The 15,973-nt window shown below is 44.5% G+C and overlaps 1 protein-coding gene and 1 pseudogene across 1 annotated transcript; both read left to right on the top strand.

The window, feature by feature from the left end:
- Positions 1-1,658: 1,658 nt before the first annotated feature.
- LOC129846564 (putative proline-rich protein 21) lies at positions 1,659-9,214 on the top strand. Its single transcript, XM_055914509.1, has 3 exons — positions 1,659-1,889; positions 7,323-8,582; positions 9,211-9,214. Exons 2-3 carry the CDS (start codon positions 7,585-7,587, stop codon positions 9,212-9,214), a joined length of 1,002 nt encoding a protein of 333 aa, XP_055770484.1. The 5' UTR covers positions 1,659-1,889; positions 7,323-7,584.
- Positions 8,556-15,973, top strand: part of LOC129846565 (centrosomal protein of 89 kDa-like) — a 59,883-nt pseudogene continuing 52,465 nt past the window's right edge.

Below are 15,973 nucleotides of genomic sequence, written 5' to 3' on the forward strand. Positions count from 1 at the left end.
TATTCCACTGGTTTATTGGATATTGATATTTCATGCATAATGGGAAACGTTCTACTCTAGCTGAACACACTGTCTATCACTCTGGACATGAGCATCTGCTAAAGAACCAAAATATATTTTATTAGAAACATGGTTACTTAAAAATCAGATTTATTTGTCATTGATCACCCCCCCCCCCCACCCCCCGCCAGTCTGGCCCTATTCCTCATGGAAAGTGTTGTTGAAACTGCAGCACAAATCCCTCTCTGTCTGTGTTGGTCTGGGAACGCCATGTGATTCTGATGTAGCCCATTGTGACTTTCCTCTCTCAATACTGAGACTGGTCTCCTGTACTTCCTGTTTCTTTCTTTCTGTCTGTCTGCCTGCCTGCCTGCCTGCCTGCCTGGCAGGCCTTCTCATGCCGTCCGTCCGTCCGTCCGTCCGTCCGTCTTCTCATATGATCAACAACTACAGTGCATTTGCCACCCCAACCTGAGAGAGAGTAGCCGATGTTGTTCACATGGGGACAGACAGCTGAAAGACAGGTGACAACAACACTGTGAGCAGAAGCCAGAAACTCCAACTGAAATCCTGTGTAGGCTACTCTATAAAACACTATGAAAGAAGCTCTGTTTTGTCTTTATCTTATACTTCCAATAGCTTTGAGAAGAGAGGAGAAAACCAAGCTGTTTCCTCCATATGTATTTACAGGATACCCGTATAGTATTACACTACTGTCATTCACTGCCCATTTACCTTCCGCAAACCCAGACTATATACGTTTTAAGCACTATAACATGTCCATGCCTTCTCACCTCTGTAGAATACTAGAAGCATGGGAACGGTAGGCACTGCATAGCCTGTGGGAGACCTAATGGGTTTTAAAGTGCTCACAGATTCCACTTTCTGATGTTGTGGGTTGGATGGTTTGGCTGAGTTATTAAAGAGAGAAGGCTTCTGCAGGCCAGCACTGATGTCAGAGTGGTTTGTGTGTGTGTGTGTGTGTGTGTGTGTGTGTGTGTGTGTGTGTGTGTGTGTGTGTGTGTGTGTGTGTGTGTGTGTGTGTGTGTGTGTGTGTGTGTGTGTGTGTGTGTGTGTGTGTGTGTGTGTGTGTGTGAGAGAGAGAGAGAGGAATGAGGGGAAATTAGTAGTTTGAGTCCAACGTTACAGTAACTATAAGACCTTTCCAGTCTGCAGAAGGAAAATCACAGGAAATAAGCATGAAATGAAAAAGTAGGCTAGACATTCTGTATATAATTCAAATCTGGTTGGACCAGTTAAATAGTTTTTGTGTGTGTGTGTGTGTGTGTGTGTGTGTGTGTGTGTGTGTGTGTGTGTGTGTGTGTGAGAGAGAGAGAGACACAGAGACAGAGAGAGAGAGAGAATCTACATTTCAGGTCCTAGTATGGTCAAACCAACGTGGTATGATAGCGCCATCTGCTGTTGTGAGACGTGCAGTGTGTGTGTGTGTGTGTGTGTGTGTGTGTGTGTGTGTGTGTGTGTGTGTGTGTGTGTGTGTGTGTGTGTGTGTGTGTGTGTGTGTGTGTGTGTGTGTGTGTGTGTGTGTAAAATGAGAAATGGTGGCGTTGCTAAGCGGATTAAAGCTAAACGGTGAGTGGCTACTAATTTTACTATAAGCCAATGAAATTAGCCGTTGTATTGAGGTGCAAAGCGTCTGGATACGAGGCTTGTAGTTGGCTTCTGTAAAACTATCTTGACCGTTAATGAATATGAAAAACAGATGAAAGCAGAAGACTGTGAATACAATTTTTTTTGTATTTTATATACTTAGTTAGCTACTAAAAACAACAAACATCAAGAACGTCTTCCTCCAACCAAATCAACCATCAATTCGACATCAGGACAGGATGTCAAAATTTAGCTTCAGGAGAAGTGAAAAGAAAGCCTTTGTAAGTCTAGTTTTCCCCACTCGGACTCTCAGACAGCTATGCTTCCTACTAGACCGGTCAGCTAGCCAACCAACTTGCCTCTCTGCTTCGTGGAAACGGCATTAGTTAGCGCTTTTGCTAGCTAACGTCACTAGCTACTTCAGCTAGCTAAGTTAGCTACTTTGGTGAGGATCTGATTTGAACTAGCTGCTAATGATTGATGAGAGCTGACGTCTCAAACATGTGAACTTCAAGCTGATATAGTTCGAGACTAATCCTTGAGATTTTGTAAAAAAAAACATTTTAGACATTTTAAACCTTTTTGATATAATATGTATATACCAAATGTATTTAATACCTATAGGGAGAGTGGGGTAAGTTGAGCCACCATTGTTTCTAGGAAAACCAACCACAAAATTGTGTAGGTGTAAAACAGAACAGTGAAATTATTACCTTGAGAGCTCTTTCCCAACAGTGTAGTGATCATAATAATGATGATGATGATGATAATAATAACATAAAATACAAGTAAGAATAAAGACCACAAAATAACTGTGATGAGCATTAAAGAACACAATAATGCAAGTATATACAGGTCAATACCTTATTCAGTGTCCAGGGGTACTGGAGTGGTTGTATATACAGGTCAGTACCTTATTCAATGTCCAGGGGTACTGGAGTGGTTGGATATACAGGTCAGTACCTTATTCAATGTCCAGGGGTACTGGAGTGGTTGTATATACAGGTCAGTACCTTATTCAGTGTCCAGGGGTACTGGAGTGGTTGTATATACAGGTCAGTACCTTATTCAAAGTCCAGGGGTTCTGGAGTGGTTGTATATACAGGTCAGTACCTTATTCAATGTCCAGGGGTACTGGAGTGGTTGTATATACAGGTCAGTACCTTATTCAATGTCCAGGGGTTCTGGAGTGGTTGTATATACAGGTCAGTACCTTATTCAATGTCCAGGGGTACTGGAGTGGTTGTATATACAGGTCAGTACCTTATTCAATGTCCAGGGGTTCTGGAGTGGTTGTATATACAGGTCAGTACCTTATTCAATGTCCAGGGGTTCTGGAGTGGTTGTATATACAGGTCAGTACCTTATTCAATGTCCAGGGGTACTAGAGTGGTTGTATGTACAGGTCAGTACCATATTCAATGTCCAGGGGTTCTGGAGTGGTTGTATATACAGGTCAGAACCTTATTCAATGTCCAGGGGTACTGGAGTGGTTGTATATACAGGTCAGTACCTTATTCAATGTCCAGAGGTACTGGAGTGGTTGTATATACAGGTCAGTACCTTATTCAATGTCCAGGGGTACTGGAGTGGTTGTATATACAGGTCAGTACCTTATTCAATGTCCAGGGGTACTGGAGTGGTTGTATATACAGGTCAGTACCTTATTCAATGTCCAGGGGTTCTGGAGTGGTTGTATATACAGGTCAGTACCTTATTCAATGTCCAGGGGTACTAGAGTGGTTGTATATACAGGTCAGTACCTTATTCAGTGTCCAGGGGTTCTGGAGTGGTTGTATATACAGGTCAGTACCTTATTCAATGTCCAGGGGTTCTGGAGTGGTTGTATATACAGGTCAGTACCTTATTCAATGTCCAGGGGTTCTGGAGTGGTTGTATATACAGGTCAGTACCTTATTCAATGTCCAGGGGTTCTGGAGTGGTTGTATATACAGGTCAGTACCAGAACCTTATTCAATGTCCAGGGGTTCTGGAGTGGTTGTATATACAGGTCAGTACCTTATTCAATGTCCAGGGGTACTGGAGTGGTTGTATATACAGGTCAGTACCTTATTCAGTGTCCAGGGGTTCTGGAGTGGTTGTATATACAGGTCAGTACCTTATTCAATGTCCAGGGGTTCTGGAGTGGTTGTATATACAGGTCAGTACCTTATTCAATGTCCAGGGGTTCTGGAGTGGTTGTATATACAGGTCAGTACCAGTACCTTATTCAATGTCCAGGGGTTCTGGAGTGGTTGTATATACAGGTCAGTACCAGTACCTTATTCAATGTCCAGGGGTACTGGAGTGGTTGTATATACAGGTCAGTACCTTATTCAATGTCCAGGGGTTCTGGAGTGGTTGTATATACAGGTCAGTACCAGTACCTTATTCAATGTCCAGGGGTACTGGAGTGGTTGTATATACAGGTCAGTACCTTATTCAATGTCCAGGGGTACTGGAGTGGTTGTATATACAGGTCAGTACCTTATTCAATGTCCAGGGGTTCTGGAGTGGTTGTATATACAGGTCAGTACCTTATTCAATGTCCAGGGGTTCTGGAGTGGTTGTATATACAGGTCAGTACCTTATTCAATGTCCAGGGGTACTGGAGTGGTTGTATATACAGGTCAGTACCTTATTCAATGTCCAGGGGTACTGGAGTGGTTGTATATACAGGTCAGTACCTTATTCAGTGTCCAGGGGTTCTGGAGTGGTTGTATATACAGGTCAGTACCGTATTCAATGTCCAGGGGTTCTGGAGTGGTTGTATATACAGGTCAGTACCTTATTCAATGTCCAGGGGTACTGGAGTGGTTGTATATACAGGTCAGTACCTTATTCAGTGTCCAGGGGTTCTGGAGTGGTTGTATATACAGGTCAGTACCTTATTCAGTGTCCAGGGGTTCTGGAGTGGTTGTATATACAGGTCAGTACCTTATTCAATGTCCAGGGGTACTGGAGTGGTTGTATATACAGGTCAGTACCTTATTCCATGTCCAGGGGTACTGGAGTGGTTGTATATACAGGTCAGTACCAGTACCTTATTCAATGTCCAGGGGTTCTGGAGTGGTTGTATATACAGGTCAGTACCTTATTCAATGTCCAGGGGTTCTGGAGTGGTTGTATATACAGGTCAGTACCAGTACCTTATTCAGTGTCCAGGGGTTCTGGAGTGGTTGTATATACAGGTCAGTACCTTATTCAATGTCCAGGGGTACTGGAGTGGTTGTATATACAGGTCAGTACCTTATTCAATGTCCAGGGGTTCTGGAGTGGTTGTATATACAGGTCAGTACCTTATTCAATGTCCAGGGGTTCTGGAGTGGTTGTATATACAGGTCAGTACCAGAACCTTATTCAATGTCCAGGGGTTCTGGAGTGGTTGTATATACAGGTCAGTACCTTATTCAATGTCCAGGGGTTCTGGAGTGGTTGTATATACAGGTCAGTACCTTATTCAATGTCCAGGGGTTCTGGAGTGGTTGTATATACAGGTCAGTACCAGTACCTTATTCAATGTCCAGGGGTACTGGAGTGGTTGTATATACAGGTCAGTACCTTATTCAATGTCCAGGGGTTCTGGAGTGGTTGTATATACAGGTCAGTACCTTATTCAATGTCCAGAGGTACTGGAGTGGTTGTATATACAGGTCAGTACCTTATTCAATGTCCAGGGGTTCTGGAGTGGTTGTATATACAGGTCAGTACCTTATTCAGTGTCCAGGGGTTCTGGAGTGGTTGTATATACAGGTCAGTACCAGAACCTTATTCAATGTCCAGGGGTACTGGAGTGGTTGTATATACAGGTCAGTACCTTATTCAATGTCCAGGGGTTCTGGAGTGGTTGTATATACAGGTCAGTACCTTATTCAATGTCCAGAGGTACTGGAGTGGTTGTATATACAGGTCAGTACCTTATTCAATGTCCAGGGGTTCTGGAGTGGTTGTATATACAGGTCAGTACCTTATTCAGTGTCCAGGGGTTCTGGAGTGGTTGTATATACAGGTCAGTACCAGAACCTTATTCAATGTCCAGGGGTACTGGAGTGGTTGTATATACAGGTCAGTACCTTATTCAATGTCCAGGGGTACTGGAGTGGTTGTATATACAGGTCAGTACCTTATTCAGTGTCCAGGGGTACTGGAGTGGTTGTATATACAGGTCAGTACCTTATTCAATGTCCAGGGGTTCTGGAGTGGTTGTATATACAGGTCAGTACCAGTACCTTATTCAGTGTCCAGGGGTACTGGAGTGGTTGTATATACAGGTCAGTACCTTATTCAATGTCCAGGGGTTCTGGAGTGGTTGTATATACAGGTCAGTACCAGTACCTTATTCAGTGTCCAGGGGTTCTGGAGTGGTTGTATATACAGGTCAGTACCAGTACCTTATTCAGTGTCCAGGGGTACTGGAGTGGTTGTATATACAGGTCAGTACCAGTACCTTATTCAGTACCAGGGGTTCTGGAGTGGTTGTGTGTATATAGAGGTCAGTACCAGAACCTTATTCAGTACCAGGGGTTCTGGAGTGGTTGTATATACAGGTCTGTACCTTATTCAATGTCCAGGGGTTCTGGAGTGGTTCTATATACAGGTCTGTACCTTATTCAATGTCCAGGGGTTCTGGAGTGGTTCTATATACATTGCCTTTCGGAAAGTATTCCGATCCCTTGACTTTTTCCTAATTTTCTTAGGTTACAGCCTTATTCTAAAATTGATTAAATAGTTTTTTTCCCCCTAATCAATCGACACAGAATACCCCATAAGGACAACTCAAAAACAGGTTTTCATTTATAAAAAATTTAAAAATGATATCATATTTACATAAGTATTCAGAACCTTTACTCAGTACTTTTGTTGAATCACCTTTGGCAGTGATTACAGCCTTGTCTTCTTGGGTATGACGCTACAATCTTGGCACACCTGTATTTGGGGAGTTTCTCCCATTCTTCTCTGCAGATCCTCTCAAGCTCCGTCAGGTTGGATGGGGAGCGTTTCTCCAGAGTGATTCTGTATGTAAAAGATGGCTCCACTTACCCTGCTCTCCCCTATATTGAACACTATATGACAAACAGAAAAGCAATTGTCTAGAATGAAGCGGTTTAGAAGTGCCTTTTTTAGGTGTGTGTGTGTAATAATTTACACACGCCGTTTGTAGTCCCGGTGTTACACTGAAAGTGATGCTGTGGTCCGTGTGAGTGTCTTCACCATATTTGGAAACATTTGATCAGTCTAATTGTCTCAAAGATACTCCTCGTCAACTCCATAATCATTAACTTCCATATGTAACATCAATGTCTCTCCTCACACCTCATCTCCTCGTCAACTCCATAATCATTAACTTCCATATGTAACATCAATGTCTCTCCTCACACCTCATCTCCTCGTCAACTCCATAATCATTAACTTCCATGTGTAACATCAATGTCTCTCCTCACACCTCATGTCCTCGTCAACTCCATAATCATTAACTTCCATGTGTAACATCAATGTCTCTCCTCACACCTCATGTCCTCGTCAACTCCATAATCATTAACTTCCATGTGTAACATCAATGTCTCTCCTCACACCTCATCTCCTCGTCAACTCCGTAATCATTAACTTCCATGTGTAACATCAATGTCTCTCCTCACACCTCATCAACTCACCTTCACTGTGTCGTCGTGAACCTTTTCCTCTAACAAGGTTTCCCATTGGTTGTTTTAACATAGAAGCACATAGCTCATGGCTTGATCCCTGCAGCCACCATCGCCCCCCGGCCTGCTGTACCCCGTACCCCTCCCCCTCGCAGCCCATACCCCTCTCCAGAGAGACCCAGGTACCTATATGGAACATACACCTAACAAACGGACCTGCATCCCAAATGGCGCCCTATACCCTATATAATGCACAGATTTTCACCAGGGCCCATAGGATAGTGTGTTATATAGGGAATAGGGTTCCATTTGGGATTGCAATCGTCAACTCTGTCTGATGTCTTTCTCTCCTCTTCCCTTCTCTTTCCTTGTCTCCTCGTTCCTTGTCTCCTCATTCCTTGTCTCCTCGTTCCTTGTCTCCACTTCCCTTCTCTCCTCTTCCCTTCTCGTTCCTTGTCTCCTCTTCCCTCCTCGTTCCTTGTCTCCTCGTTCCTTGTCTCCTCTTCCCTTGTCTCCTCTTCCCTCCTCGTTCCTTGTCTCCACTTCCCTTGTCTCCTCTTCCCTCCTCGTTCCTTGTCTCCTCTTCCCTTGTCTCCTCTTCCCTCCTCGTTCCTTGTCTCCTCGTCCCTTCTCTCCACTTCCCTTCTCTGTCCTTGTCTCCTCTTCCCTCCTCGTTCCTTGTCTCCTCTTCCCTTGTCTCCTCTTCCCTCCTCTTCCCTTGTCTCCTCTTCCCTCCTCGTTCCTTGTCTCCTCTTCCCTTGTCTCCTCTTCCCTCCTCGTTCCTTGTCTCCACTTCCCTTGTCTCTTCTTCCCTCCTCGTTCCTTGTCTCCACTTCCCTTCTCTCCTCTTCCTTTCTCTTTCCTTGTCTCCTCGTTCCTTGTCTTCTCGTTCCTTGTCTCCTCTTCCCTCCTCGTTCCTTGTCTCCTCGTTCCTTGTCTCCACTTCCGTTCTCTCCTCTTCCCTTCTCGTTCCTTGTCTCCTCGTTCCTTGTCTCCTCGTTCCTTGTCTCCACTTCCCTTCTCTCCTCTTCCCTTCTCGTTCCTTGTCTCCTCTTCCCTCCTCGTTCCTTGTCTCCTCGTTCCTTGTCTCCTCTTCCCTTGTCTCCTCTTCCCTCCTCGTTCCTTGTCTCCTCGTTCCTTGTCTCCACTTCCCTTGTCTCCTCTTCCCTCCTCGTTCCTTGTCTCCTCGTTCCTTGTCTCCACTTCCGTTCTCTCCTCTTCCCTCCTCGTTCCTTGTCTCCTCGTTCCTTGTCTCCTCGTTCCTTCTCTCCTCTTCCCTTCTCGTTCCTTGTCTCCTCATTCCTTCCCTCCTCGTTCCTTCCCTCCTCGTTCCTTGTCTCCTCGTTCCTTGTCTCCTCGTTCCTTGTCTCCTCTTCCCTTCTCGTTCCTTGTCTCCTCGTTCCTTGTCTCCTCGTTCCTTGTCTCCACTTCCCTTCTCTCCTCTTCCCTTCTCGTTCCTTGTCTCCTCGTTGCTTGTCTCCACTTCCGTTCTCTCCTCTTCCCTCCTCGTTCCTTGTCTCCTCGTTCCTTGTCTCCTCGTTCCTTCTCTCCTCTTCCCTTCTCGTTCCTTGTCTCCACTTCTCTTCCCTCCTCGTTCCTTGTCTCCTTGTTCCTTGTCTCCACTTCCGTTCTCTCCTCTTCCCTCCTCGTTCCTTGTCTCCTCGTTCCTTGTCTCCACTTCCCTTCTCTCCTCTTCCCTTCTCGTTCCTTGTCTCCTCATTCCTTGTCTTCTCGTTCCTTGTCTCCTCGTTCCTTGTCTCCACTTCCCTTCTCTCCTCTTCCCTTCTCGTTCCTTGTCTCCTCGTTCCTTGTCTCCTCTTCCCTCCTCGTTCCTTGTCTCCTCATTCCTTGTCTTCTCGTTCCTTGTCTCCTCGTTCCTTGTCTCCACTTCCCTTCTCTCCTCTACCGTTCCACCCTCTTCTGTCATCCCTTTTCCTTCTAACCTTATTGCCATGACTCTCAGATGACTTATTGTACATGTAAGTATCAATGACTATCTGCATTCTGACTTATCTATCTTAAAACCTGTTATTACAGGTAACATCATCCCATCTGGGCTAAAACCTGTTATTACAGGTAACCTCATCCCATCTGGGCTAAAACCTGTTATTACAGGTAACCTCATCCCATCTGGGCTAAAACCTGTTATTACAGGTAACCTCATCCCATCTGGGCTAAAACCTGTTATTACAGGTAACCTCATCCCATCTGGGCTAAAACCTGCTATTACAGGTAACCTCAACCCATCTGGGCTAAAACCTGCTATTACAGGTAACCTCATCCCATCTGGGCTAAAACCTGCTATTACAGGTAACCTCATCCCATCTGGGCTAAAACCTGCTATTACAGGTAACCTCATCCCATCTGGGCTAAAACCTGTTATTACAGGTAACCTCATCCCATCTGGGCTAAAACCTGTTATTACAGGTAACCTCATCCCATCTGGGCTAAAACCTGTTATTACAGGTAACCTCATCCCATCTGGGCTAAAACCTGCTATTACAGGTAACCTCATCCCATCTGGGCTAAAACCTGTTATTACAGGTAACCTCATCCCATCTGGGCTAAAACCTGCTATTACAGGTAACCTCATCCCATCTGGGCTAAAACCTGCTATTACAGGTAACCTCATCCCATCTGGGCTAAAACCTGCTATTACAGGTAACCTCATCCCATCTGGGCTAAAACCTGCTATTACAGGTAACCTCATCCCATCTGGGCTAAAACCTGCTATTACAGGTAACCTCATCCCATCTGGGCTAAAACCTGTTATTACAGGTAACCTCATCCCATCTGGGCTAAAACCTGCTATTACAGGTAACCTCAACCCATCTGGGCTAAAACCTGTTATTACAGGTAACCTCATCCCATCTGGGCTAAAACCTGCTATTACAGGTAACCTCATCCCATCTGGGCTAAAACCTGCTATTACAGGTAACCTCATCCCATCTGGGCTAAAACCTGTTATTACAGGTAACCTCATCCCATCTGGGCTAAAACCTGTTATTACAGGTAACCTCATCCCATCTGGGCTAAAACCTGTTATTACAGGTAACCTCAACCTGTTATTACAGGTAACCTCATCCCATCTGGGCTAAAACCTGCTATTACAGGTAACCTCATCCCATCTGGGCTAAAACCTGCTATTACAGGTAACCTCATCCCATCTGGGCTAAAACCTGCTATTACAGGTAACCTCATCCCATCTGGGCTAAAACCTGCTATTACAGGTAACCTCATCCCATCTGGGCTAAAACCTGTTATTACAGGTAACCTCATCCCATCTGGGCTAAAACCTGCTATTACAGGTAACATCATCCCATCTGGGCTAAAACCTGTTATTACAGGTAACCTCATCCCATCTGGGCTAAAACCTGTTATTACAGGTAACCTCATCCCATCTGGGCTAAAACCTGTTATTACAGGTAACCTCATCCCATCTGGGCTAAAACCTGCTATTACAGGTAACCTCATCCCATCTGGGCTAAAACCTGCTATTACAGGTAACCTCATCCCATCTGGGCTAAAACCTGCTATTACAGGTAACCTCATCCCATCTGGGCTAAAACCTGCTATTACAGGTAACCTCATCCCATCTGGGCTAAAACCTGCTATTACAGGTAACCTCATCCCATCTGGGCTAAAACCTGTTATTACAGGTAACCTCATCCCATCTGGGCTAAAACCTGCTATTACAGGTAACCTCATCCCATCTGGGCTAAAACCTGTTATTACAGGTAACCTCATCCCATCTGGGCTAAAACCTGTTATTACAGGTAACCTCATCCCATCTGGGCTAAAACCTGTTATTACAGGTAACCTCATCCCATCTGGGCTAAAACCTGTTATTACAGGTAACCTCATCCCATCTGGGCTAAAACCTGTTATTACAGGTAACCTCATCCCATCTGGGCTAAAACCTGCTATTACAGGTAACCTCATCCCATCTGGGCTAAAACCTGCTATTACAGGTAACCTCATACCATCTGGGCTAAAACCTGTTATTACAGGTAACCTCATCCCATCTGGGCTAAAACCTGTTATTACAGGTAACCTCATCCCATCTGGGCTAAAACCTGCTATTACAGGTAACCTCATCCCATCTGGGTTAAAACCTGTGATTACAGGTAACCTCATCCCATCTGGGCTAAAACCTGTTATTACAGGTAACCTCATCCCATCTGGGCTAAAACCTGTTATTACAGGTAACCTCATCCCATCTATCCTAAAACCTGTTATTACAGATAACCTCATCCCATCTATCCTAAAACCTGTTATTACAGGTAACCTCATCCCATCTGGGCTAAAACCTGTTATTACAGGTAACCTCATCCCATCTGGGCTAAAACCTGCTATTACAGGTAACCTCATCCCATCTGGGCTAAAACCTGCTATTACAGGTAACCTCATCCCATCTATCCTAAAACCTGTTATTACAGGTAACCTCATCCCATCTGGGCTAAAACCTGTTATTACAGGTAACCTCATCCCATCTGGGCTAAAACCTGTTATTACAGGTAACCTCATCCCATCTATCCTAAAACCTGTTATTACAGGTAACCTCATCCCATCTGGGCTAAAACCTGTTATTACAGGTAACCTCAACCTGTTATTACAGGTAACCTCATCCCATCTGGGCTAAAACCTGCTATTACAGGTAACCTCATCCCATCTGGGCTAAAACCTGCTATTACAGGTAACCTCATCCCATCTGGGCTAAAACCTGCTATTACAGGTAACCTCATCCCATCTGGGCTAAAACCTGCTATTACAGGTAACCTCATCCCATCTGGGCTAAAACCTGTTATTACAGGTAACCTCATCCCATCTGGGCTAAAACCTGCTATTACAGGTAACATCATCCCATCTGGGCTAAAACCTGTTATTACAGGTAACCTCATCCCATCTGGGCTAAAACCTGTTATTACAGGTAACCTCATCCCATCTGGGCTAAAACCTGTTATTACAGGTAACCTCATCCCATCTGGGCTAAAACCTGTTATTACAGGTAACCTCAAACCCATCTGGGCTAAAACCTGCTATTACAGGTAACCTCATCCCATCTGGGCTAAAACCTGCTATTACAGGTAACCTCATCCCATCTGGGCTAAAACCTGTTATTACAGGTAACCTCATCCCATCTGGGCTAAAACCTGTTATTACAGGTAACCTCAACCTGTTATTACAGGTAACCTCATCCCATCTGGGCTAAAACCTGCTATTACAGGTAACCTCATCCCATCTGGGCTAAAACCTGCTATTACAGGTAACCTCATCCCATCTGGGCTAAAACCTGCTATTACAGGTAACCTCATCCCATCTGGGCTAAAACCTGCTATTACAGGTAACCTCATCCCATCTGGGCTAAAACCTGTTATTACAGGTAACCTCATCCCATCTGGGCTAAAACCTGCTATTACAGGTAACATCATCCCATCTGGGCTAAAACCTGTTATTACAGGTAACCTCATCCCATCTGGGCTAAAACCTGTTATTACAGGTAACCTCATCCCATCTGGGCTAAAACCTGTTATTACAGGTAACCTCATCCCATCTGGGCTAAAACCTGCTATTACAGGTAACCTCATCCCATCTGGGCTAAAACCTGCTATTACAGGTAACCTCATCCCATCTGGGCTAAAACCTGCTATTACAGGTAACCTCATCCCATCTGGGCTAAAACCTGCTATTACAGGTAACCTCATCCCATCTGGGCTAAAACCTGCTATTACAGGTAACCTCATCCCATCTGGGCTAAAACCTGTTATTACAGGTAACCTCATCCCATCTGGGCTAAAACCTGCTATTACAGGTAACATCATCCCATCTGGGCTAAAACCTGTTATTACAGGTAACCTCATCCCATCTGGGCTAAAACCTGTTATTACAGGTAACCTCATCCCATCTGGGCTAAAACCTGTTATTACAGGTAACCTCATCCCATCTGGGCTAAAACCTGTTATTACAGGTAACCTCATCCCATCTGGGCTAAAACCTGTTATTACAGGTAACCTCATCCCATCTGGGCTAAAACCTGCTATTACAGGTAACCTCATCCCATCTGGGCTAAAACCTGCTATTACAGGTAACCTCATACCATCTGGGCTAAAACCTGTTATTACAGGTAACCTCATCCCATCTGGGCTAAAACCTGTTATTACAGGTAACCTCATCCCATCTGGGCTAAAACCTGCTATTACAGGTAACCTCATCCCATCTGGGTTAAAACCTGTGATTACAGGTAACCTCATCCCATCTGGGCTAAAACCTGTTATTACAGGTAACCTCATCCCATCTGGGCTAAAACCTGTTATTACAGGTAACCTCATCCCATCTATCCTAAAACCTGTTATTACAGATAACCTCATCCCATCTATCCTAAAACCTGTTATTACAGGTAACCTCATCCCATCTGGGCTAAAACCTGTTATTACAGGTAACCTCATCCCATCTGGGCTAAAACCTGTTATTACAGGTAACCTCATCCCATCTGGGCTAAAACCTGCTATTACAGGTAACCTCATCCCATCTATCCTAAAACCTGTTATTACAGGTAACCTCATCCCATCTGGGCTAAAACCTGTTATTACAGGTAACCTCATCCCATCTGGGCTAAAACCTGTTATTACAGGTAACCTCATCCCATCTGGGCTAAAACCTGTTATTACAGGTAACCTCATCCCATCTGGGCTAAAACCTGTTATTACAGGTAACCTAATCCCATCTGGGCTAAAACCTGTTATTACAGGTAACCTCATCCCATCTGGGCTAAAACCTGTTATTACAGGTAACCTCATCCCATCTGGGCTAAAACCTGCTATTACAGGTAACCTCATCCCATCTATCCTAAAACCTGCTATTACAGGTAACCTCATCCCATCTATCCTAAAACCTGTTATTACAGGTAACCTCATCCCATCTGGGCTAAAACCTGCTATTACAGGTAACCTCATCCCATCTGGGTTAAAACCTGTGATTACAGGTAACCTCATCCCATCTGGGCTAAAACCTGTTATTACAGGTAACCTCATCCCATCTGGGCTAAAACCTGTTATTACAGGTAACCTCATCCCATCTGGGCTAAAACCTGTTATTACAGGTAACCTCATCCCATCTATCCTAAAACCTGTTATTACAGATAACCTCATCCCATCTATCCTAAAACCTGTTATTACAGGTAACCTCATCCCATCTGGGCTAAAACCTGTTATTACAGGTAACCTCATCCCATCTGGGCTAAAACCTGCTATTACAGGTAACCTCATCCCATCTGGGCTAAAACCTGCTATTACAGGTAACCTCATCCCATCTATCCTAAAACCTGTTATTACAGGTAACCTCATCCCATCTGGGCTAAAACCTGTTATTACAGGTAACCTCATCCCATCTGGGCTAAAACCTGTTATTACAGGTAACCTCATCCCATCTGGGCTAAAACCTGTTATTACAGGTAACCTCATCCCATCTGGGCTAAAACCTGTTATTACAGGTAACCTAATCCCATCTGGGCTAAAACCTGTTATTACAGGTAACCTCATCCCATCTGGGCTAAAACCTGTTATTACAGGTAACCTCATCCCATCTGGGCTAAAACCTGCTATTACAGGTAACCTCATCCCATCTATCCTAAAACCTGCTATTACAGGTAACCTCATCCCATCTATCCTAAAACCTGCTATTACAGGTAACCTCATCCCATCTATCCTAAAACCTGTTATTACAGGTAACCTCATCCCATCTGGGCTAAAACCTGTTATTACAGGTAACCTCATCCCATCTGGGCTAAAACCTGTTATTACAGGTAACCTCATCCCATCTGGGCTAAAACCTGTTATTACAGGTAACCTCATCCCACCTGGGCTAAAACCTGCTATTACAGGTAACCTCATCCCATCTGGGCTAAAACCTGCTATTACAGGTAACCTCATCCCATCTGGGCTAAAACCTGTTATTACAGGTAACCTCATCCCATCTGGGCTAAAACCTGCTATTACAGGTAACCTCATCCCATCTGGGCTAAAACATTAGTGTCATGGACTTATAAGTATCACTTGTTTTTGTTGTTGACTCCCATCTGTGTTTAATGAACCCTCATCCATCTGTGTTTAATGAACCCTCATCCATCTGTCTTTAATGAACCCTCATCCATCGTAAAAATGTGTTTTCTACTTTAATCTGTATCCTCCTCTTTAACTTGTCTTTCTGTCCGTACTACAGGTCTGCCTTGGCGGCCGCCATCTTGTCGTCGTCGTTGACCGGCCGGACCATCGCCCTCCCGCCTGCACGCCCCAGATCCTTCTCCGAGAGCGACTGCTCACGCTCAGAGACACACACCACATTCGAGCCTTACGCCAGCACAGCGCTCTACACCAAGTAGGCCTTGCTTGTTGGTGTCGCTCAGAATCCGTCAACATCACTGCGTCTGACAATCAATTCTCAAAGCAATTCCTTGCATCCTATCTCCTAGCGTCTTGTTTAAACGTATTGGAGGAGAAGGTTCTAGGGTCCCGCCCCTCAGACCTTCTTCTCCAATACGTTTTGAGGAGGAGTCGAGGACAGATGAATTGAGAAAGAGCCTGCAGTGCCACATACAGATGCCGTATCTTAATTTGACCCAGTTTCTCACAGCAGGAAAATAATCCTGCAGCAACAGGACATGTGAATTATTATGTGGATTATAATTAAATACATGTTTTGTAGTGGTTGATATATTTCTCATTAGGGAA

Source organism: Salvelinus fontinalis, unplaced genomic scaffold (genome assembly GCF_029448725.1).
Source record: "Salvelinus fontinalis isolate EN_2023a unplaced genomic scaffold, ASM2944872v1 scaffold_0587, whole genome shotgun sequence".
Lineage (NCBI taxonomy): Eukaryota > Metazoa > Chordata > Actinopteri > Salmoniformes > Salmonidae > Salvelinus > Salvelinus fontinalis.

Excerpts from the sequence above, each read along its gene's own strand:
- LOC129846564 (XM_055914509.1), top strand. The coding sequence starts at position 7,585 with ATGTCTTTCTCTCCTCTTCCCTTCTCTTTCCTTGTCTCCTCGTTCCTT.